At 45.0% G+C, this 24,511-nt stretch overlaps 1 protein-coding gene across 1 annotated transcript in view; it reads left to right on the plus strand.

The window, feature by feature from the left end:
• Positions 1-70: 70 nt before the first annotated feature.
• LOC121555198 (protein disulfide-isomerase A5) overlaps positions 71-24,511 on the plus strand; it is a 52,968-nt gene continuing 28,527 nt past the window's right edge. The window contains exons 1-5 of the mRNA XM_041869039.2: positions 71-169; positions 13,171-13,300; positions 15,520-15,607; positions 22,365-22,448; positions 22,632-22,677. Of these exons, the coding sequence (XP_041724973.2) occupies positions 104-169; positions 13,171-13,300; positions 15,520-15,607; positions 22,365-22,448; positions 22,632-22,677 (414 nt within the window). The 5' untranslated portion in view covers positions 71-103. The remainder of the gene's footprint in view (positions 170-13,170; positions 13,301-15,519; positions 15,608-22,364; positions 22,449-22,631; positions 22,678-24,511) is intronic.

Below are 24,511 nucleotides of genomic sequence, written 5' to 3' on the forward strand. Positions count from 1 at the left end.
AACTGTATCCTCCAAAACTACATTTCCTAAGGAGCTTTGCGGGCTGCTCAAGAAGCCGTGGAAAACCGATTGCGCGTGCGTATCCAGACGTGGCAACGGCATCATGGCTTCTTGGAGCGGTTACCGGAGTCGGATGGTAGAGCTGAAAATGTACACATTCGTCTTGTTGGTAAGTTGTTTGTGCAATATATACAGAGACACTGATAAGCCTAATGTTTTAATTACATGTATTTAAAATATATATATTTAACCTGCAAACGCCTGCGTGTCTTTTCCGCGTCTTCGTGAAGGGAGTCAAAGTTGACAGCACGGCCTTAACAATTTTAAATCAGAGACTGAACTTGAGCCTCACAAATAGCCTAAAAAAACAAGTGAATATAGTATATCTTGCATGTCGTTGTAGTTACATACCGACATTCGCCTACATTTCATATTATTGGATCAAAACGAAAACGTCCTCGTGAATGGATTACCAGCACAAGGCATCTAGTGTCCCTCCCGAGAATGTATATTGAATAATGAACGGTTATTCAACATAATCTACAGTGACTGCCTGGCTTCAAGGCACTGTAGTCGTTTTTCCAGATTGTCTATTTTGGGAAGCAGATTTTAGGAACAGATCTGTGATATCGCGTTTATTTTTTATATTTTTTTGTGAGTGGGTGATAAACCACCCGTTGCTTTACGGTCAGTGCTATCCGGAATTCGTGGGACATCCATACCCTAACCCTTACCTAACCATTAGAAATGTAAACTTCAATGGGGTAGGGACGTCCCAAGGATTCCGCATAGCACTGACCGTTGCTTTACTGGTTAACCACCAACAAGTTGCTACTGTTTTCTACGGTGGGCGTGGTTTACATTTATGATCAAAATGCCATTTGGATTCACTTACAGCTAGCTATGTGATTCAACACAGTTGGGTTTATTATGACTCTCATGGGTATGTTAGTCAGTCATTTGAAAATATTTTATAATGATATATATCGCTATACTTTACATTCATTGAATACATTCATTGCTTGATGGATGTAAAGTTTGCTACAAATGTAACTTAGTTGGTTGCTACAAAAATTTTACATTGCTTTAGCCTACATTTTAACCAACCACACACTCAATCCTTGATAGGCTGGCTACATAATGACTGGATTTCCACGTCATTCCAATCTCAAGTCTTGTGCCCTAGGACCTTTCCTGTTCAGCATCCTGTTGTGTGGTTTAGTGGCTGCCATGTCAAACAAAGGTGGGTGCTGCTGTAGCCTACTGTTGTGTGATGGCAGGAAGGGGAAATGGCATCACGGCGGGTGTGTGTGTGGAGATTAGGGAGATCGACCGACTGCGCTCTCTGTGTGCTGAAGACTGTCCCACCGTATTGCCTGCCTATTTAATTGAATTGAATTGAATTTATTTTGGGTAACAGACATATACAACAAAATGTACAATGTGGACCCAGAGGATATCACTTGAAAGTATTAATTCAAACGCTTGTTTCCAAAGTGGTCCTCGATGGTAAAAACAATAGCACATACAGTGAGGGAAAAAAGTATTTGATCCCCTGCTGATTTTGTACGTTTGCCCACTGACAAAGAAATGATCATCTATAATTTGAATGGTAGGTTTATTTGAACAGTGAGAGACAGAATAACAACAAAAAAATCCAGAAAAACGCATGTCAAAAATGTTATAAACTGATTTGCATTTTAATGAGGGAAATAAGTATTTGACCCCCTCTCAATCAGAAAGATTTCTGGCTCCCAGGTGTCTTTTATACAGGTAACGAGCTGAGTTAGGAGCACACTCTTAAAGGGAGTGCTCCTAATCTCAGTGTGTTACCTGTATAAAAGACACCTGTCCACAGAAGCAATCAATCAATCAGATTCCAAACTCTCCACCATGGCAAGACCAAAGAGCTCTCCAAGGATGTCAGGGACAAGATTGTAGACCTACACAAGGCTGGAATGGGCTACAAGATCATCGCCAAGCAGCTTGGTGAGAAGGTGACAACAGTTGGTGTGATTATTCGCAAATGGAAGAAACACAAAATAACTATCTATCTCCCCCGGCCTGGGGCTCCATGCAAGATCTCACCTCGTGGAGTTGTAATGATCATGAGAACGGTGAGGAATCAGCCCAGAACTACACGGGGGGATCTTGTCAATGATCTCAAGGCAGCTGGGACCATAGTCACCAAGAAAACAATTGGCAACACAATATGCTGTGAAGGACTGAAATCCTGCAGCGCCTGCAAGGTCCCCCTGCTCAAGAAAGCACATATACAGGCCCGTCTGAAGTTTGCCAATGAACATCTGAATGATTCAGAGGAGAACTGGGTGAAAGTGTTGTGGTCAGATGAGACCAAAATCGAGCTCTTTGGCATCAACTCAACTCAACTCGCCGTGTTTGGAGGAGGAGGAATGCTGCCTATGACCCCAAGAACACCATCCCCACCGTCAAACATGGACGTGGAAACATTATGCTTTGGGGGTGTTTTTCTGCTAAGGGGACAGGACAACTTCACTGCATCAAAGGGACGATGGACGGGGCCATGTACCGTCAAATCTTGGGTGAGAACCTCCTTCCCTCAGCCAGGGCATTGAAAATGGGTCGTGGATGGGTATTCCAGCATGACAATGACCCAAAACACAAGGCCAAGGCAACAAAGGAGTGGCTCAAGAAGAAGCACATTAAGGTCCTGGAGTGGCCTAGCCAGTCTCCAGACCTTAATCCCATAGAAAATCTGTGGAGGGAGCTGAAGGTTCGAGTTGCCAAACGTCAGCCTCGAAACCTTAATGACTTGGAGAAGATCTGCAAAGAGGGGTGGGACAAAATCCCTCCTGAGATGTGTGCAAACCTGGTGTCCAACTACAAGAAACGTCTGACCTTTGTGATTGCCAAAAAGGGTTTTGTCACCAAGTACTAAGTAATTTTTTGCAGAGGGGTCAAATACTTATTTCCCTCATTAAAATGCAAATCAATTCATAACATTTTTGACATGCGTTTTTCTGGATTTTTTTGTTGTTATTCTGTCTCTCACTGTTCAAATAAACATACCATTAAAATTATAGACTGATCATGTCTTTGTCAGTGGGCAAACGTACAAAATCAGCAGGGGATCAAATACTTTTTTCCCTCACTGTATAATGATTAAAGGGCAAGAAAAAACAACCATAAATACATTATTTAATATTAACATCCTAAAAAAATGGCACTATTCACTGCACTTTTCCCTAACCTTAAAAATCAACCATATTAATTTCACATTAAAACAATCTATTCATTGCACATCATACCTATCGTTCAAATAAATACACCTGCCCAGCAGTAGGGGGCACAAGGGGCAGTGGAGTGGTTTCTCTTACTTAGACAAACTTGTCCTAATGAAAACCCTTGCCTGCTTTTTAAAGCTATTTCTACTTTTTCTTTGCTTGATCTCCAAGGGGATGCTATTCCATAGACAAATGCCTGTATAGAAAAATGTGCTCCTCGCAATACTGTTTACTCTTGGGATTTTACAAGACATAACACTAGCTCTGGTATTGTAACTGTGTTGGATATAGACCATATCACTGTGGTTTTTCATATAACCTGGGGCACGATCATTTAAGATGTCAAACATATGATTACATTTAAGTTGGTCCACTCTGAACTCCAAAGGCAACAAGCCCACCTCCTGGAACTCCTGTACCCCTATGTGGGTTCTAGGGGGGACATTCAGCATATACCTGATAACATTATTTTGCATTTTTACATTTTAGTCATTTAGCAGACGCTCTTATCCAGAGCGACTTACAGTTAGTGAATGCATACATGTTTTTTTTTGTTGTTTTTTTTCATACTGGCCCCCCGTGGGAAACGAACCCACATCCCTGCCGGCCAAACCCTCCCCTACCTTGGACGATGCTGGACCAATTGTGCGCCGCCCATGGGTCTCCCGGTCGCGGCCGGCTGCGACAGAGCCTGGACTCTAACCAGGATCTCTAGTGGCACAGCTAGCACTGCGATGCAGTGCCTTAGACCACTGTGCCACTCAGGAGTACAAATGTGCAGGCATGACCTGCATTCTCTTTTTCAGCTTTTCTGATAGCCCACTATACCAAGCAGAGCAGGCATAATCAAAATGACACTGAATCAAGGTTGAGACAAGCAGTTTCTTAACTTTGATGTTAAAATATCTAGTGTTACGATATACAAATTTCAATTTGTTCGCCATTTTTGAAATAATTCTAGCAGCAATCAGGTCTCCAGTAAGGGATTGATCTAGGGACACACCAAGATAAGTTACACTTGTTTTAGATTCAATCTCCTTGCCTGCACAGTTTACCTTTATCTTGTCGGCCCTAAGCAATCTACATTTTGTTGCAAACAAAATTGATTCAGTTTTTCCCAAATGTAGCGACAATTTGTTGTCAGTCAACCAATCTCTAACAAAATGCAATTCCTTACTCAGGGTCTTCTCTATGTAAACTGTATCCTTCCCTGATCCCAGTATGGCTGAGTCATCAGCATAAGAGTTTGCACTTTACTGTATCTGGCATATCATTAACATATATAAGAAATAAGAGGGGCCCTAAAATGGATCCCTGCGGTACTCCACAGGATATTTCTTTGGCCTCTGACAAAACATCACCAACATTACATACTTGTGTTCTGTTGGTCAGATAAGACCTAAACCAATTCACTGCTACATCATTTAGACCCACGCATTTCAGTTTCATCAGGAGAATATCATGGTCCACAGTGTCAAAAGCTTCCTGCAAGTCTAACATGACCATACCTGTATAGTTCCCCTTCTCACTTTCCTGCTTGATGTGGTCAGAAAGGTGGATAAGGCAAGTATAAGTGGAATGAGCTGTTTTAAAGCCAGATTGGAGTTCATAAAGAAGTTTGTGCTCGAGAAGGTATCCCTCAAGCTGATTAAAAACTAATTTCTCAACAACTTTGGATAAGGTGCTGAGGATCGACACAGGCCTGTAGTTTCCCACATTTGTTTTACTGCTCTTCTTGTGGAGCGGAACCACCCTGGCTGTTTTAAGATAATTGGGAAATGTACCACTACTAATAGAAAGGTTTACAATATGCATGATCATTTTAGCAGTGACACAAGCACTATCCTTTATGAATCTTGCAGGAAGGTTATCCAGCCCAGTTGCTTTGTTTGTGCTCATTAAGCGTAGTAGATTGGAAAATGTGTCCTCTGTTACCATGCACAGCTCAAACAAATCATTTGTGATACCTTTGCTATGGTAAAAGTTCGTAATGAAAGACTGGCCATAGTATCCAGAGCAGGTCGGTAACTTCTTAACCAGAGATGAGGCTATAGTGGTAAAAAACGTGGTAAAATAATTTGCAACCTTTGCCTGGTCATAGCATAAAACAACATCAATATCCAGGCCAATACTACAGGATTTTACCTTATGGGGAGTTTTTGAGCCAATGTCCTTTAAAATGATCCACAGTTTGAGGCTAATGTAAATTGTCAGTAACAGCATCTATGTAATGTTGGGATTTGGTCTTATCCATTTTGTATCTTGCCTGGTTTCTACAGTTAATATAACCATCATAATCTTGTTGTAGATTTGTCCTTCTGAATTTGGCCAGGTAGCGATCCCTTTTCCTTATGAGGTCTTAGATCTCGGAATTGATCCATTTCCCTGACCGCTGTTTGATTCAAATTTGTTTAATCGGAGCCAAAGAGTCGAATGCAGACAGAAACAGATCTTTAAAAAGATACCAAGCTTGATTAACATCATCACAGTTTAGTACATTAGACCAATCCAAAATTCCAAGTACTTCTACAAAACGTTCCTTTGAGTATTGTTTCATAGACCGTAGTTATTACCTGGCTCAAGTAGCATTTTGGATTTCTTACGGGTACAGTAGGTTACCATATGATCACTAAAACCAATATTTAAGACTCCTGACTGACAGACGTTCTCTTGGTCTGATACAATAATCGAATCCAAAGTTGATTTACTGTCAATACACACCCGGTTGGCTCAACAATCAGTTGTTTTAGTCCAAATAACTGATTAAAGTTATACAGGGCATTTCCTAGTGTACTTTACTTGGGGGATAACTGCAAATTTGTATTGAATTCCCTATCAGCAAATACATTGTGATCACAACAATTTGATTCAAGTAAATCATATAAATTATTCTGCTTAGGAGGCCGATAGCACACACCAACAAGTATAGGACGACATTTAGGAAGAAGTATATCTACCCATGCAGCCTCAAGACCATCCATTTTCAGATCTGAACAAGGGTTAAAATGCACATAATTCCTAGTAAAAACACACACGCCGCCCACCGTTTTGGTTTCGGTCAATTCTATGAATGCTATAACCCAGTAGCTCAACCTCATTGTCCTCAATTGACCCATCGAGCCATGTCTCAGTCACAGCAGCTACTGCAGCCCGAGTGTTAGAAGCCAGGAGTTTTAATTCCTCTAATTTCAGCTGCAGGCTCTGTGAGTTCACATGGATAAAGTGAAGTCCTCTCCGATTGAAACAGTCAAACATGTCATTTTCTGTCCCCACTGCTGATACATCGACTATCTCATCTAGATTGCACTCATCATCCCTGCTTGTGTCCAGCATCCCAATGTTTGGCATCGCATTTAGCTTGGCCGTCCTGTAGCTCAGTTGGTAGAGCATGGCGCTTGCAACGTCAGGGTTGTGGGTTCGATTCCCACGGGGGTCCAGTATGAAAAATGTATGCACTCACTAACTGTAAGTCGCTCTGGATAAGAGTGTCTGCTAAATGACTGAAATGTAAATTTAAACAGCATACATTGCAAACAAGCGAAATGTTACTTTTAGACTTTACAGCTTCATCATATGACAAGGGTTGGATAGCTCCACACTTTATGTGAACAAACAAATCACAAATGTTGCAAGCCACCGCTTTTGAATTCTTCCTTGCGGTCTTAACGCAGTTTGGGCATAGCTTTTTAGCTTGCTTTGTGGTGTTTGGGCCAGGACAGGGGTGTACATCGCCACAGAGTAGCAGACTGAACGTAACAAGCAGCATGTGGCGTTTCCTGTGTACATTCCCTGAGCGGCTCAGCTGTTCCCGTAGGAAAGGTGATATCAGGTGCCGGTAAAGTTGTTCATGGCTGAAGTTCACACTATAAAAGCGAAGAATTCCATCCACGTCTTTCGGTGTAGGTGTAATGGAAGTTTGGGATAATCTCCATGTTTGAATTGTAGAATAAATCAGAAACGCCAGAGCAAAGCTTCTGCCTAGAGCCATAATCCTGTTGTTGTTAAAGGCTATATTGCAAGTAGCCTAGTGTCTAAATGTTCCCCCGAATCCCCCTTCCCTAATTAGCCTACTGTAGTAGGTATGAAATATATTTCCTACGATATACAGCCAAAACATTAGGCCTAACTGGCAGCAGTAGGCTACATGATCTGTGTCAGTGAGTGGCTTTCTCTGTTTTGACCAGGGCAGGGCCCATAGGACTCTGGTCATAAGTAGTGCACTATGTAGAGGATAAGGTGCCATTTGGGACATACCCGAGCATCTGAATATATTAATAAAGTCCATTATCACACTTTGCACCTACCTTCATCCCCCCCCAAAGTGTCACGTTTCATCAGCTGCCTGTCAAAGCAATTTTTTAAATGTCTTTAATCTGGATTGAGGGACGACCTCCTCCTATTCACCTCCACATCATGGTGGGTTAGTTGGTTGCCTCGGTGCGGTGAGCCACCACCACTAACCTCCAACCACCACTAACACCCTAGAGTCCTTCATACATCAATGGCTCCATCTCTATCAATTGAAGAGGACAGAACTCGTTGTCTGCATCCCAAATTGCACCCTATTCCCTAAAGAGTGCACTACTTTTGACCAGGGCCCATAGGGAATAGGGTGCCGTTTGGGACATCAATCATTTGAGAGAGGTGTTCATAATCATAATCCATCTCCTGAAATCAATGGTTGATAATTGAAAAGGGCCACACACACACACACACACGTTGATCTCCATTGCTGTTGTTTGACTCATTAATCAAGAGCAAAATGAAGGCGAGAGTTTGACAAACAGAACAGTGGTCTGATTTGTGCTGATTCAGTGCGGCCCCTAAAACCTAAAATGGGACGACATTTATTAAGCAGATTTGTCACCACAGATGGAGGGTAAGCGAGCTCTGGGCGAGAGCCGCCAGCCTGGGTTTCTCTCTGCTGGCTGCTTAGTAAGTGTGGCATTTTTTTACACTGATGAAACGTGACACTTTTTGGGGGAGATGAAGGTAGGTGCAAAGTGTGATAATGGACTTTCTTAATATATTCAGATGCTCGGGCTATGTCCCAAATGTCACCCTATCCTCTATATTGTGCACTACTTTTGACCAGAGTCCTATGCACTATATATAAGATGCTATTTAGGATGCAGCCGCAGGGTGAGAAGAGAGGAGCTCCGGGGTGCTCTACAGAAAAAGGAGCTCCGGGGTGCTCTACAGAAAGAAAGGAGCTCCGGGGTGCTCTACAGAAAGAGAGGAGCTCCGGGGTGCTCTACAGAAAGAGAGGAGCTCCGGGGTGCTCTACAGAAAGAGAGGAGCTCCGGGGTGCTCTACAGAAAGAGTTGCCTGCCTGTCTTAATTGGAAATGTCACCTAGCTGAGATACGGCATATGAAGTGAATTTGATCAATAATGAAAGGATTTGCAATAGATTATAATTCTGGACTGGGACTAAGAGGAATTAATGGGCTATGTCTGACCCATTATGTTTGCCTGACTACAATATCCTGTTCAGTATTGGTGACCTTATAGCTCCTGTACCTGGATGCATAACAAATGCTGAAACATTACAGTTAAAATATAAAAACATTACAGTTAAAATATGAAAACATTACAGTTAAAATATAAAAACATTATTTAAAATATATAGCCAAGTCCTATAATCCCTATAAATGTGTATGCAAACAAGAAGACATGATTTGGTGACTCATATTGGTGTAGCAAGAGGGTTAGTGTCACGCCCTGACTCTAGGGACTTGTATTGGTTGAGTCAGGGTGTGTATTTTCTGTGTTGGGTTTATCTATGTTAGTTTCTAGATCGTTTAGATCTATGTTGGCCAGGGTGGTTCCCAATCAGAGGCAGCTGTAGCTCGTTGTCTCTGATTGGGGACCATACTTAGGTAGCCTGTTGGCACTAGTGGGGTGTGGGATCTTGTTCCGTGGAAGGTATGTTTGTGTGTAACCTTGGACTTCACGTGTCGTTTGTTGTTTTGTCGTGTGTTTATTCGTGAAATAAATATGAATGCCTATCACGCTGCGCCTTGGTCCTTCTCGTCCGTAAACGATCGTGACAGTTAGTTTGAGTTGTTTAGGGAGTAGGCCTATCTTCTTCAGCCTCAAGCTCTGTCCCATTAGAGATCTGACGATCGTTCAGGTTTGAGGAATCAACGCTTAAGCTATTAGAAATAACCTAAACAAAGACATAATACAATGTGTTACAGATACAACCACGTCATGAAACAAGAGCCTAACATCCAAGGGGCCTGTCTTTTGCCCTCATTACGTCCACTGCTCACTAAGACATCCCTGAGGCTATGAAGATGAGCTAGAGCTAGCTAGCTACCTGTTCAGCTGTGGATGATTAGCTGCCTAGCATGCAGTGTATCCCCCTGTCTCCGTCTCTCTCCTGTCTGTCTCCATCGATTGGGAGTGTAGTCTCTAGTCTAAACCTGGCCTCCTGCTCCTGCTGTTCACTAGGGAATGAAGGACTGTGTGTGTGCATGACTGTCGGCGGAGTATTGTGAAAGCAGTCAGTCCTGTCATTAGGATGCTGCTCACATTGACACACAGCAGTGCCATCATGGCCTAAGCCAAACGGGCGGAAACTTTAGTAACAGGTAGTGTAGGGGAACCAACCAATGCACTGATTGCCAGGCAGCAGCCCAGACATTGATGGGGCTTGTTGCAGTATTGGCTGCCTGTCAACTGTCAGGTGATGTGAGCGGCGAGCATGACAATGTCAATGGTCCAGGAAAGGTTTGCAAATCCTCTCCTCGTTCTGTGTGTGTGTTGCTCCATCCATGCTGATGTCCGTGTCCCTCCTCAACTCCACATCCTCTCCCATCCCCTCTATTCTCCACTCTACATAGTACTGCTTTCATTTCACCATAATACTAGGCTATCTATCCACTTCCTGTGAATATAATTGTGCTCTGTTTATGATTCACTCTGTTGATCTTCTCAACAGTATGAATTATGCATACCCACTCTGTTAGGCCGTAAATAAGCCTGGAGAAATATGATCGTCGGGCGCAGAAATCATCACCAGCCTTTCTTACATTTGTAAAGGGTCTAATGTTCACATAGCTGTGAAATAGGCCTGCCTCAGTACAGTAGCTGCCTCCAGATGCTCTCAAATAGATGAGGACTGACTCCATCTCGCACTCAAATAGCTGAGGACCTACTCCGTCTCGCACTCAAATAGCTGAGGACTGACTCCGTCTCGCACTCAAATGTCAATACTACTTCTGTCTGTTTCCTTAACTACGTAGTCGTTTCACAAATAGATGCGTTTTCAAATCCTATTTAGCACGTCTATCATTTTTATCAGTCAAGCTCTTTTGTGAGGCAGGCTACAGTACGGTGGACTTTAAAGCTCCCCTTTCATTCTGCACAGTGGTTGCTTCAGTGCGCTGGCTGAGATGGCCTGGGGGAGAGAGGAGGGGGAGAGGCATGAGGAGAGGTGGAGAGGCATGAGGAGGGGAGGAGGAGAGGCATGAGGGGGAGAGAGGAGAGGCATGAGGAGAGGTGGAGAGGCATGAGGAGGAGAGGAGGAGAGGCATGAGGGGAGAGAGGAGAGGCATGAGGGGAGAGAGGAGAGGCATGATGGGAGAGGCATGAGGGGAGAGAGGAGAGGCATGATGGGAGAGGCATGAGGGGAGAGAGGAGAGGCATGAGGGGAGAGGCATGAGGGGGAGAGAGGAGAGGCATGAGGGGAGAGGCATGAGGGGAGAGAGGAGAGGCATGATGGGAGAGGCATGAGGGGAGAGAGGGGAGAGGCATGAGGGGGAGAGGCATGAGGGGAGAGAGGAGAGGCATGAGGGGAGAGGCAGAGGGGAGAGAGGAGAGGCATGAGGGGAGAGGCATGAGGGGAGAGGGAGGAGGGGAGAGGGAGAGGCAGAGGGGAGAGGCATGAGGGGGAGAGAGGAGAGGCATGAGGGGAGAGAGGAGAGGCATGAGGGGAGAGGCATGAGGGGAGGAGAGGCATGAGGAAGGAGAGAGGAGAGGCATGAGGAGGGGAGAGAGGAGAGGCATGAGGGGAGAGGCATGAGAGGAGAGAGGAGAGGCATGAGGGGAGAGGCATGAGAGGGAGAGAGGAGAGGCATGAGGGGAGAGGGAGGCATGAGGGGAGAGGCATGAGGGGGAGAGAGGAGAGGCATGAGGGGAGGAGAGGCATGAGGGAGAGAGGAGAGGCATGAGGGGAGAGAGGAGAGGCATGAGGGGAGAGGCATGAGGAGGAGAGAGGAGAGGCATGAGGGAGGAGAGGAGAGGCATGAGGGAGGAGAGGAGAGGCATGAGGGGAGAGAGGAGAGGCATGAGGGGAGAGGCAGAGGGAGAGAGGAGAGGCATGAGAGGAGAGGCATGAGGGGAGGAGAGGAGAGGCAGAGGGGAGAGGCATGAGGGAGGAGAGGAGAGGCATGAGGGAGGAGAGGAGAGGCGAGGGAGGAGAGGAGAGGCATGAGGGAGGAGAGGAGAGGCATGAGGGGGAGAGAGGAGAGGCATGAGGGGAGAGAGGAGAGGCATGAGGGGAAAGTGGAGGAGGAGGAGAGGCATGTTGGAGAGGTGGAGAGTCATGAGGAGGGGGAGGAGGAGAGGCATGAGGGGAGAGAGGAGAGGCATGAGGGGAGAGAGGAGAGGCATGAGGGGAGAGAGGAGAGGCATGAGGGGAGGGAGAGGCATGAGGGGAGGGAGGAGGAGGAGGGAGGAGGAGGAGAGGCATGAGAGGAGAGGAGGAGGAGAGGCATGAGAGGAGAGAGGAGAGGAATGAGAGGAGGAGAGGCATGAGGGGAGAGAGGAGGAGAGGCATGAGAGGAGAGGAGGAGAGGCATGAGAGGAGAGGAGGAGAGGCATGAGGGGAGAGAGGAGAGGAGGAGAGGCATGAGGAGAGGTGGAGAGATATTGTCAGACAAGAGGCGAGGGTATGTGGAGAAGAGTAGCGGTGTTGCTACGCCAAGAGGAAAGGAGAGGACAGTAAAAGAGAGGTGTGGAGAGAGGAGAATTCCCTCCACCAGAGATGTCGCTCGGCCGGCCCCGAGAGCCCATTTCTTAATTACCCCTTACTGTCATCTCCACACACCCGTCGTAGAGTCTCCAACCGAGGGGACGTCACCTTGTCATCTCCTCAACACCGCCCGTCCGCACCACGGCCACCAGCCTCCCACTTCCAACACCTAGAGACACAAGGAGGAAATTAGATAGATGCCCCCTGTAGAGTTCATCAGTCATCCAGACAGAGGAAATAAGAAAACAAGATGACGCTTCACTTCTGTTCTGTTTTTCTTCATTCTACGTTTTAATTTAAATGTACTGACAAGAATCTGTTGAATTCCCGTCACGCCCATCTTACAAGGTATCTAGCATTGGAAATAAAAAAACTGTGCCTGACAGGTGCTTGTTTTGATATCACGTTATATCACTCATCACTGTGATTTGATGAATGTGCTCAAGAATGAGGACATTGGTAGCTAATTTTGTACTCCATCGGGGATTGGGCGACTGGGACATGATTTGATGAGTGATAGGAAGGAGCTTGTTTGAATATCTCATTGAAGATTTCAATTGCATACACCTTGCGTCCTCTCTCCTCGTCTCCTCCTCAAAACCCATTGGAAGAGAAGGTCAGTGGGGAGGGACCTCTGGCTTTCTCATCCAATGGGTTTTGAGAAGGAGACAAAGAGAGAGGACGCGAAGAGTATGCAATCGAGATATTCACACAGTCGCACACAATGAGATGAGACTCTGTCTTTGTTTCGCCTTTATGCTGACCACCTACATAAGGTTTTGTCTTGCACATCTGTTGTCTGGCAATCTCATAATATCACACAAATGACCTATCTTCTGCACTGAAGCATCCGATGTGTGAGTTATTCTGAATGTGTTGGCCACTGAATAAATACAGTATCTATCCATCAATATATCTTCAGGTGTGCCTGGTGTCGGTGCTGCAGGCGGCTGTAAAGGTCTCTCCTCTCATAGAGAAGGTCAGCGACCACAAGGACTTCAAGAAGCTCCTTCGGACCCGAACCAATGTCCTGGTGCTCTACACTAAGTCAGGTGGGTAAGAACCAATGTCCTGGTGCTCTACACTAAGTCCGGTGGGTTAGAACCAATGTCCTGGTGCTCTACACTAAGTCAGGTGGGTTAGAACCAATGTCCTGGTGCTCTACACTAAGTCAGGTGGGTTAGAACCAATGTCCTGGTGCTCTACGCTAAGTCAGGTGGGTTAGAACCAATGTCCTGGTGCTCTACACTAAGTCAGGTGGGTTAGAACCAATGTCCTGGTGCTCTACACTAAGTCAGGTGGGTTAGAACCAATGTCCTGGTGCTCTACACTAAGTCAGGTGGGTTAGAACCAACAACTAATGCCCTCCTGCTCTACACTAAGTCAAGTAGGTCAGTGGGCATACTTTAGGCCCTTTGTAGTAAAAATTATATGTGAAGTTAGATCTGCCTGTTTTTGGTGTAAACAACCTCTTATAGTGGTCTGTTATTATATATCTGATCCATCACTTGTAATGGAACATGAACAACATTCTGGAAGGACTGTGATAATGCATCGCACTTCTTGTTCACAACGACCTGCAGGCTTGTGACATCTCCCCTGGATTTGAAAATTTTGCATAGAATCATGTACTTGAACAGAAACAGACACCCAAACTAAATGCGGTCAAATAAAGCCTTAAAACTGCATTCACCTACAGCCATTAGGGAAATCACCCTCTCTTGCATTTAATTCATTTTCATATTTCACGCCAGCAGAAAGTGTTCAGCTCAGTTCACTCTCATATGCTCATATAAGACTCTGTGCCGTGTGTGTTTGCCGGTGTGTGTCAGGGATCGACATTAATGCTTGTCCATTTGCCCGGGGCAAGTAAAAATAAATGTTGGACAAGCAGATTATAGATTTAAGTTTTCTGTATAGACAAGTAAAAAACATTCATGCAAAAATCACAATATCAAACGATTAGGTTACTCTGATCATAATTGGATCAGTGTCCTCCGGATGTGATATTTTGCTCACTGTCCTACCAATTTCTGCAGAGCGCATCGGAGTATAATTATTATAGACCTGCATTGACAGACACGAGCGGTCTTTCAATGATGCAGTCGCAAAATGTGTTTTTGAGATCAAAGCGAGCCGTGTTCGCACTTTTGTTGACAATAATTGCTAGTGAGTTATTTGCCCAGTTATAGCACATTTTTGGTCAGCAATGAAAATCCTGAAAACGTCATGGTCTGTGCATCACCTGCATGTGGGCCGTTGCCAGAGGAGAGAGAGAGACATTTGTGCAGCAGGTAAAATAATGATATACAACAGACTAACTAGATAACCAGCCAAACTCTATCTCGCTAGTTAACTATTTAGTTATTAGCTGCATTAATGTCATTGTCATGTCTGATAACTTTCCACCGGCTCCAGATTTGTTTCATAATTCATGGACCGTTTCAGCCGTTGTTAGGTCATTGGATAAGACTTGCATGTATCAAACGCCGCCCCGTGATTGATTGCTTGCCGTTGCCGCGGCGCTGCGTTCTGGCGTTCTCTGAAGGTTTAGTCCCCCCCAATCATTTCATTTCCTGTTGTCGGCTACTCTCTCTCTCTCTCTACTCAGTGTAGTGCATCCCAAATGGAAATCTATTCTCTACGTCCCAAATGGCACCTATATTCCCTTTTTGGGTCGCACAATGGGCCCCTAATCCTCAGTATCATGGCAATGCCCCCAAAGCTAAATCTAGACAAGGTGTCCAGAGAACCATGAATTGTTCAACTCATAATAAGTGTTGAAGGGGTTGTAAAAGTGATGTATTGTTGTTGAGCAGGGACAAAATAACCACAGTTATTTTACTTATTTGAGTCTACATTGTATCTCAAAGGACATTGTGTAATGTTGCACGGTATTGTTACAGTACAGTTTATTACAATTTATTCTCTGATGGTTTCTCAGTAGGCCTTGGCCAATGCTGTGTTTATGATACTCATAACATGTTGGAAGTAGCCTAGTGATCGCTCGGTTAGGTGATGTCACAAGGTGATGAGTGGGGGGTGGTACTTGGTAATGCTCACGTATACCCTCCTGTGATTTGATGTTTGAGTTTATAGTCCATGTTTTGAGTGTTGTGACCTCTGACCTTCAGTGAATTACAGGTTTTAGAACTATTGAGTAGTGAAAGCTGGTGAGCTTAGTAATATAACCGATATTGTAGTGAAAGGTGTATTGTAACTCCACCTGTTGTAACCTACTCCAGTCCTCTTATCTTGTGTGTGTAAATAGCTACCTCCGGGGACTCTAAGCTGAAGCTGCTGTCTGACGTGGCCCAGGTTGTCAAAGGACAGGGCACCATCGCCTGGGTCAACTGTGGGTAAGTACAGGTTTGATTGGTTGATAGATTGATTTAATTACAGTATGGAATGGCATACATTATTATTTCGTCACCATGTCACATACTGTATGTCATATAGCGTCCAAGGGATTTTACAAAAAGCATTTTAGGTTAGAAGAATGTCCTTATTAATTCATCTGTGACATGTCCCTCCTTATCAAAATGTCCAAGGGGTTTCTGAATAGCATTATATGTTAGAAAAATGCCATTAATCCATTCCTCCCAGTATCAGCTCTGAGATGTATAGCTATAGGAAAGTAGTAGTAAAACCCTCTTTATACAGCTGCCTTGTAAGAGCAGAGTGAGACAGGCCTGGACTAAATAATCTATAGCAGCTATTGAAGCCTAGGCCAGCTGCATGACGTTGTGTCATATCTATTTATATCCATGCCATCTCCATCTCTCCACTGCACTTCTAATCGGTGTTGTCTCTGCTTGGCATATCCTCCTGAAGTCACAGCGGAGGTTGGAGAAGAGACGCTCATTAAAATAGGTCATGGGCATCGTGTAGGAAGACATGCTTTCCTGACCCTGTTTCCCTGAAGCCCCTGCAATAGATCTGTCAGGTCTGGGCAGATGAACCATTTGAAACGCATTCTCTGGAAGTGTTCATACTGGGAGGATCCACCACACTCCCAAGACACACACTAGAATAATTGTTTTCCTTAAACATTTCTTCCTTCACGTTTCCCCACGTGATCCGACTTCTCCTCTAGTTGTCTTTCTGCCATTTTATGTCCCTGTTGTTTTTTATACCTCTCAACCTCAACCTCGAGCTCTTCGTTGCTCCAGAGAAAATGCTTCAAACAGAAAACTACAAAGGAATCAAGATCACCCCTCTGACACCTACCACTCAAAGCATCCCTCAAAATGTCTTTCTAGCCTTTCCAAGATGGAAGATGGACGGGAAAGGAAAAGTGTCTCAAAACAATGTAGCCTGGTCAGCAGTTTTATATAGACCTTCGTCCAAACAAGAGATTTGCTGTGAGATTTTCTTTATTTTCATGGCAGTAAATCTGTCAACCCTCTCTTTCTACAGCTTCTGCCTTATAACTGAGGCTGTTCTAATGGTTGACTTTGCCACCTGTAGCGCAGACTGTATCACCTTGACCTAGGAGAAGAATCCCTGCATACTGTATCACCTTGACCTAGGAGAAGAATCCCTGCATACTGTATCACCTTGACCTAGGAGAAGAATCCCTGCATACTGTATCACCTTGACCTAGGAGAAGAATCCCTGCATACTGTATCACCTTGACCTAGGAGAAGAATCCCTGCATACTGTATCACCTTGACCTAGGAGAAGAATCCCTGCATACTGTATCACCTTGACCTAGGAGAAGAATCCCTGCAGACTGTATCACCTTGACCTAGGAGAAGAATCCCTGCCGCTGCTCTCTGCATATCCGTCTCTCCCTTTCTCCCGACTCATTTCAACCATTATTCCACTCTCATTCCACTCTTGTTTTAAAAATATATTCTGTCAAAATAAATACTGAAAGGTGTGGAAGTTCCTGAAGGTTCTACAGTACTGTACATACCTGTGCCAGTGACCCTACAGAGGACCTGATACGAAAGGGTTCATGGCTGCTGTTACTGTTCAGACAGCCTCTCTCTAGCAGAGAGGTTTCCCCACCGTCTCAAGTTCTCCCATGGACCAGCTCCAAAACATAGCTTAGCCGAGTGCTGTTGGACATGGAGAAAGACATCCTCACGGGTGTCGTTGGAAGAATGGTTGCCCCTGCCAACAGAGAGGAATGTGAGCCCAGGTTGACACATACTCACCAGATGACAGGACCTGAGAGATGTCCAACAGTGAGGATGCCAGAGGAACTGGGCAAGAGACAGTGCCAGTCCAGGCATGGATGCTAGACTGCATACGGTGCTGAGTAAACTAGGAGATTTGTAACTTTTATTATTTTTGTAATGTGCTCATTAATCTCTGACTGCTTGGTTGACCATCAGACTAAATGCTAGCCTGAAGCCTCTTCCCAGCGGGCAAGCTGGTTGAAAACAGGTTGTAATGACGCCATTTCAACCAGCGTTGCCTGCTGGGTAACAAGGCATCCCGGCCGGCCAAACCCTCCCCTAACCCGGACGACGCTGAGCCAATTGTGCACCGCCTCATGGGTCTCCCGGTCGCGGCCGGCTGCGACACAGCCTGGGATCGAACCCGGGTCTGTAATGACGCCTCTATCACTGCGATGCAGTGCCTACTGTTACTGCGATGCAGTGGCTTAGACTGCTGCTCCCTTCGGGAGGCCACCTTTTGTTAACACCTCATAACTTCCTGCCGCTCTCCCTCTTCTCAGTTCCTCCTCTAAACACCCTGTGTGTTCCCTCTTCCAACTCCAATTGCCTATTTACTATTTTCAATGTCGTTTTTTTTTATCAACTACCTTGCCATTTTACACTTTTCTGGGTTGTTTTGAATTAACAATCAACTACAGCAGAGTACATTTCTTTCAGTTTACTTCCTTTTGAGTTATAAGGCTGTAAAGCCTTATTTGAATATTTCTTAATGTGTCACAGTATGGTGGTTTGCAATGTGATATCCAATCTCTGTTGGAAGCCAACGTAATGGAAGATAACCAGCACTTTTACATCACTCACAACTTGCAGTACAAAACAGTACATGAAGACTACCTACAGTATGTTAACTGGAACAACTACAGTGGCTTGCGAAAGTATTCACCCCCCTTGGCATTTTTCCTATTTTGTTGCCTTACAACCTGGAATTAAAATGGATTTTGGGGGGGTTTATATCATTTGATTTACACAACATGCCTACCACTTTAAAGATGCAAAATATTTTTTATTGTGAAACAAACTAGAAATAAGACAACAAAACAGAACTTGAGCGTGCATAACTATTCACCCCCCCAAAGTCGATACTTTGTAGAGCCACCTTTTGCAGCAATTACAGCTGCAAGTCTCTTGGGGTATGTTTCTATAAGCTTGGCACATCTAGCCACTGGGTGTTTTGCCCATTCTTCAAGGCAAAACTGCTCCAGTTCCTTCAAGTTGGATGGGTTCCGCTGGTGTACAGCAATCTTTAAGTCATACCACAGATTCTCAATTGGATTGAGGTCTGGGCTTTGACTAGGCCATTCCAAGACATTTTAATGTTTCCCCTTAAACCACTTGAGTGTTGCTTTAGCAGTATGCTTAGGGTCATTGTCCTGCTGGAAGATGAACCTCCGTCCCAGCTGTGTACGGTGTGTGTGTGTGTGAGCATGCATACATTTCTATAAAGATAGTAGTGGAAAAAATACAGTACTTAAAGACTACCTTCACCGCTGGAACAACTACTGTGTCTCACTAACAGTTGCTATAAATCCAACCATTTACAGATTGGATTAGTATTAAAAAATGTATGTTTCTTATCTTTGTAGCAAAGAAAACACAGATATTGAAACAAACAATTTAAAAAATCAATCTGCAACAGAGGCCCCTCTCACATCTGGGGATAACTTCATAGGCCAGCAGCATACCACCCTGCATCCCACTGCTGACTTACCTCCGAAGCTAAGCAGGGTTGTTCCTGGTCGGCCCTTGGATGGGAGACCAGATGCTGCTGGAAGTGGTGTTGGAGGGCCAGTAGGAGGCACTCTTTCCTCTGGTCTAAAAATAATTATCACACTGCCCCAGGCAGTGATTGGGGACATTGCCCTGTGTAGGGTGCTGTCTTTTGGATGGGACGTTAAACGGGTGTCCTGACTCTCTGTGGTCACCAAAGATCACATGGCACTTATCGTAACAGTAGGGGTGTTAACCCCTGTGTCCTGTCTAAATTCCCAATCTGGCCCTCATACCATCAAGGCCACCTAATCATCCCCAGCTTCCAATTGGCTCATTCATCCCCCCTCCTCTCCCCTGTAACTTTTCGCCAGGTCGTTGCTGTAAATGAGAATGTGTTCTCAGTCAACTGACCTGGTAAAATAAGGGTTAAATTCAAAAAGTTAAAGAAAATACAGAAGTGAGGCTGAATGTGTTTTTCACATACACTGTAGTCTAATCAACCCCCTCTCTACACTGTAGTCTAATCAACCCCCTCTCTACACTGCAGTCTAATCAACCCCCTCTCTACACTGTAGTCTAATCAACCCCCTCTCTACACTGTAGTCTAATCAACCCCCTCTCTACACTGTAGTCTAATCAACCCCCTCTCTACACTGCAGTCTAATCAACCCCCTCTCTACACTGTAGTCTAATCAACCCCCTCTCTACACTGCAGTCTAATCAACCCCCTCTCTACACTGCAGTCTAATCAACCCCCTCTCTACACTGTAGTCTAATCAACCCCCTCTCTACACTGTAGTCTAATCAACCCCCTCTCTACACTGTAGTCTAATCAACCCCCTCTCTACACTGTAGTCTAATCAACCCCCTCTCTACACTGTAGTCTAATCAACCCCCTCTACACTGCAGTCTAATCAACCCCCCTCTCTACACTGCAGTCTAATCAACCCCCTCTCTACACTGTAGTCTAATCAACCCCCTCTCTACACTGCAGTCTAATCAACCCCCTCTACACTGCAGTCTAATCAACCCCCTCTCTACACTGCAGTCTAATCAACCCCATCTCTACAGATTAGTGTGTGTTCTTCACATACACTGTAGTCTAATCAACCCCCTCTCTACATATTAGTGTGTGTCTGTACTGTACACAGCAGTCTAATCAACCCCCTCTCTACATATTAGTGTGTGTCTGTACTGTACACAGCAGTCTAATCAACCCCCTCTCTACAGATGAGTGTATGTCTGTACTGTACACAGCAGTCTAATCAACCCCCTCTCTACAGATTAGTGTGTGTCTGTACTGTACACAGCAGTCTAATCAACCCCCTCTCTACAGATTAGTGTGTGTCTGTACTGTACACAGCAGTCTAATCAACCCCCTCTCTACAGATGAGTGTGTCTGTACTGTACACCGCAGTCTAATCAACCCCCTCTCTACAGATGAGTGTGTCTGTACTGTACACAGCAGTCTAATCAACCCCCTCTCTACAGATTAGTGTGTCTGTACTGTACACAGCAGTCTAATCAACCCCCTCTCTACAGATTAGTGTGTGTCTGTACTGTACACAGCAGTCTAATCAACCCCCTCTCTACAGATGAGTGTGTCTGTACTGTACACTGCAGTCTAATCAACCCCCTCTCTACAGATGAGTGTGTGTCTGTACTGTACACAGCAGTCTAATCAACCCCCTCTCTACAGATGAGTGTGTCTGTACTGTACACCGCAGTCTAATCAACCCCCTCTCTACAGATTAGTGTGTCTGTACTGTACACTGTAGTCTAATCAACCCCCTCTCTACAGATGAGTGTGTCTGTACTGTACACCGCAGTCTAATCAACCCCCTCTCTACAGATTAGTGTGTGTTCTTCACATACACCGCAGTCTAATCAACCCCCTCTCTACAGATTAGTGTGTCTGTACTGTACACTGTAGTCTAATCAACCCCCTCTCTACAGATTAGTGTGTCTGTACTGTACACTGCAGTCTAATCAACCCCCTCTCTACAGATTAGTGTGTGTTCTTCACATACACTGTAGTCTAATCAACCCCCTCTCTACAGATGAGTGTGTCTGTACTGTACACAGCAGTCTAATCAACCCCCTCTCTACAGATTAGTGTGTCTGTACTGTACACAGCAGTCTAATCAACCCCCTCTCTACAGATTAGTGTGTGTCTGTACTGTACACAGCAGTCTAATCAACCCCCTCTCTACAGATGAGTGTGTCTGTACTGTACACTGCAGTCTAATCAACCCCCTCTCTACAGATGAGTGTGTGTCTGTACTGTACACAGCAGTCTAATCAACCCCCTCTCTACAGATGAGTGTGTCTGTACTGTACACAGCAGTCTAATCAACCCCCTCTCTACAGATTAGTGTGTCTGTACTGTACACTGCAGTCTAATCAACCCCCTCTCTACACTGCAGTCTAATCAACCCCCTCTCTACAGATTAGTGTGTGTTTGTACTGTACACAGCAGTCTAATCAACCCCCTCTCTACAGATTAGTGTGTCTGTACTGTACACTGCAGTCTAATCAACCCACTCTCTACAGATGAGTGTGTCTGTACTGTACACTGCAGTCTAATCAACCCCCTCTCTACAGATTAGTGTGTCTGTACTGTACACTGCAGTCTAATCAACCCCCTCTCTACAGATGAGTGTGTGTCTGTACTGTACACAGCAGTCTAATCAACCCCCTCTCTACAGATTAGTGTGTCTGTACTGTACACTGCAGTCTAATCAACCCCCTCTCTACAGATTAGTGTGTGTCTGTACTGTACACCGCAGTCTAATCAACCCCCTCTCTACAGATTAGTGTGTCTGTACTGTACACTGCAGTCTAATCAACCCCCTCTCTACAGATTAGTGTGTGTCTGTATACGAGTGCGTTTGTTGAATTATTTTTAATCACAGACAGGGTCTCACTCCATATCAAGTGACAGTATTAATGTCTCTGTGCAGAAATCTTATTAACACGACTTGATGCAGTGAATATTAATTCCACAGTGGCTTTTCAACCTCCGTTAATGTTTTTGACGTTAACATTTGTTTCTCTCTCTCTCTCTCTCTCTCTCTCTCTCTCTCTCTCTCTCTCTCTCTCTCTCTCTCTCTCTCTCTCTCTCTCTCTCTCTCTCTCTCTCTCTCTCTCTCTCTCTCTCTCTCTCTCTCTCTCTCTCTCTCTCTCTCTCTCTCTCTCTCTCTCTCTCTCTCAGGGATTCGGAGGGTCGTAAACTGTGTAAGAAAGTGAAGGTAGATCCCAGCTCTAAAAGTGGTGGCGCAGATCTCCTGCATTATAAGTGAGTATCTCAATTGTAACATGTACCTCATTCTTTTACTGTATGTGGCTTAGAAGTGTTGACACCTGTCAGAAAATAATGACATGTACGAATGTTCTCTAGGAAGTCATGCAAGGCCATGATAAACAAAAAGTAACCTACTACTTCTCTTTACTGATTGAACAATGTGCTTGTCTCTTGCAGAGATGGGACGTTCCATACAGAGTACAACAGACCTGCTACATACAAGGTCATTACTGACTCACTTATTCTCCCACAGTAATAATAATAATATGCCATTTAGCAGACACTTTTAACCAAAGCGACTTACAGTCATGTCCCCCAAGGTCTCAATCAACAGTAATTATTTCAGTGACATCTGCTTTTCCTTGTTTGTGTTGGTCAACAATACAGTAATTGATATGAAAACGATGCAATTATTCGAGTGACATCTTTGTTTCCTGGTTAAATGAATGGGAGTTAATTGTCTCTTACTATCTCTGTTTCTGTATATCACCATGGTTCTCTTCCTACATGATGATGCCAATTGGACGGACATGTGGGTAGTCAAGACTTGATAATCCAATGGGTTTATGAGTGCTTTATAATCAGAGCGCTGGCATGAGAGTGGCTGGAGTAATGGAGTGTTCTGCTCTGGAGTAGATCTGATGTCTCTCTGGCCTGGCTGGTCCAGCCCATTGGCAGGGGATGAGCCTGTGAGCACATCAATACTGATGGACTTTAAGAAAGCTTTCTTGTCATCATAATGTAAAGAGTCTCCTCCTTCCAAACTCAACATTACTGGTCATTTATCAGTCTGGCTACAGGTCTTGTATTAATGGTACTGTCTGCACAATTAGGTCTGACCTAACATGGCTTTGATAGACCTCTGTAAGTATGTTAACATTAGCCTAGTTGGTAATAAGGTAAAACGTGTAATAATCTCACTAAGGTATTTACACTGCTCAAAAAAATAAAGGGAACACTAAAATAACACATCCTAGATCTGAATGAATGAAATAATCTTATTAAATACTTTTTTCTTTACATAGTTGAATGTGCTGACAACAAAATCACACAAAAATTATCAATGGAAATCAAATGTATCAACCCATGGAGGTCTGGATTTGGAGTCACCCTCAAAATTAAAGTGGAAAACCACACTACAGGCTGATCCAACTTTGATGTAATGTCCTTAAAACAAGTCAAAATGAGGCTCAGTAGTGTGTGTGGCCTCCACGTGCCTGTATGACCTCCCTACAACGCCTGGGCATGCTCCTGATGAGGTGGCGGATGGTCTCCTGAGGGATCTCCTCCCAGACCTGGACTAAAGCATCCGCCAACTCCTGGACAGTCTGTGGTGCAACGTGGCGTTGGTGGATGGAGCGAGACATGATGTCCCAGATGTGCTCAATTGGATTCAGGTCTGGGGAACGGCGGGCCAGTCCATAGCATCAATGCCTTCCTCTTGCAGGAACTGCTGACACACTCCAGCCACATGAGGTCTAGCATTGTCTTGCATTAGGAGGAACCCAGGGCCAACCGCACCAGCATATGGTCTCACAAGGGGTCTGAGGATCTCATCTCGGTACCTAATGGCAGTCAGGCTACCTCTGGCGAGCACATGGAGGGCTGTGCGGCCCCCCAAAGAAATGCCACCCCACACCATGACTGACCCAACGCCAAACCGGTCATGCTGGAGGATGTTGCAGGCAGCAGAACGTTCTCCACGGCGTCTCCAGACTCCGTCATGTCTGTCACGTGCTCAGTGTGAACCTGCTTTCATCTGTGAAGAGCACAGGGCGCCAGTGGCGAATTTGCCAATCTTGGTGTTCTCTGGCAAATGCCAAACGTCCTGCACGGTGTTGGGCTGTAAGCACAACCCCCACCTGTGGACGTCGGGCCCTCATAGCACCCTCATGGAGTCTGTTTCTGACCGTTTGAGCAGACACATGCATTTGTGGCCTGCTGGAGGTCATTTTGCAGGGCTCTGGCAGTGCTCCTCCTTGCACAAAGGCGGCGGTAGCAGTCCTGCTGCTGGGTTGTTGCCCTCCTACGGCCTCCTCCACGTCTCCTGATGTACT

This window comes from Coregonus clupeaformis, chromosome 40 (assembly GCF_020615455.1).
Source record: "Coregonus clupeaformis isolate EN_2021a chromosome 40, ASM2061545v1, whole genome shotgun sequence".
Lineage (NCBI taxonomy): Eukaryota > Metazoa > Chordata > Actinopteri > Salmoniformes > Salmonidae > Coregonus > Coregonus clupeaformis.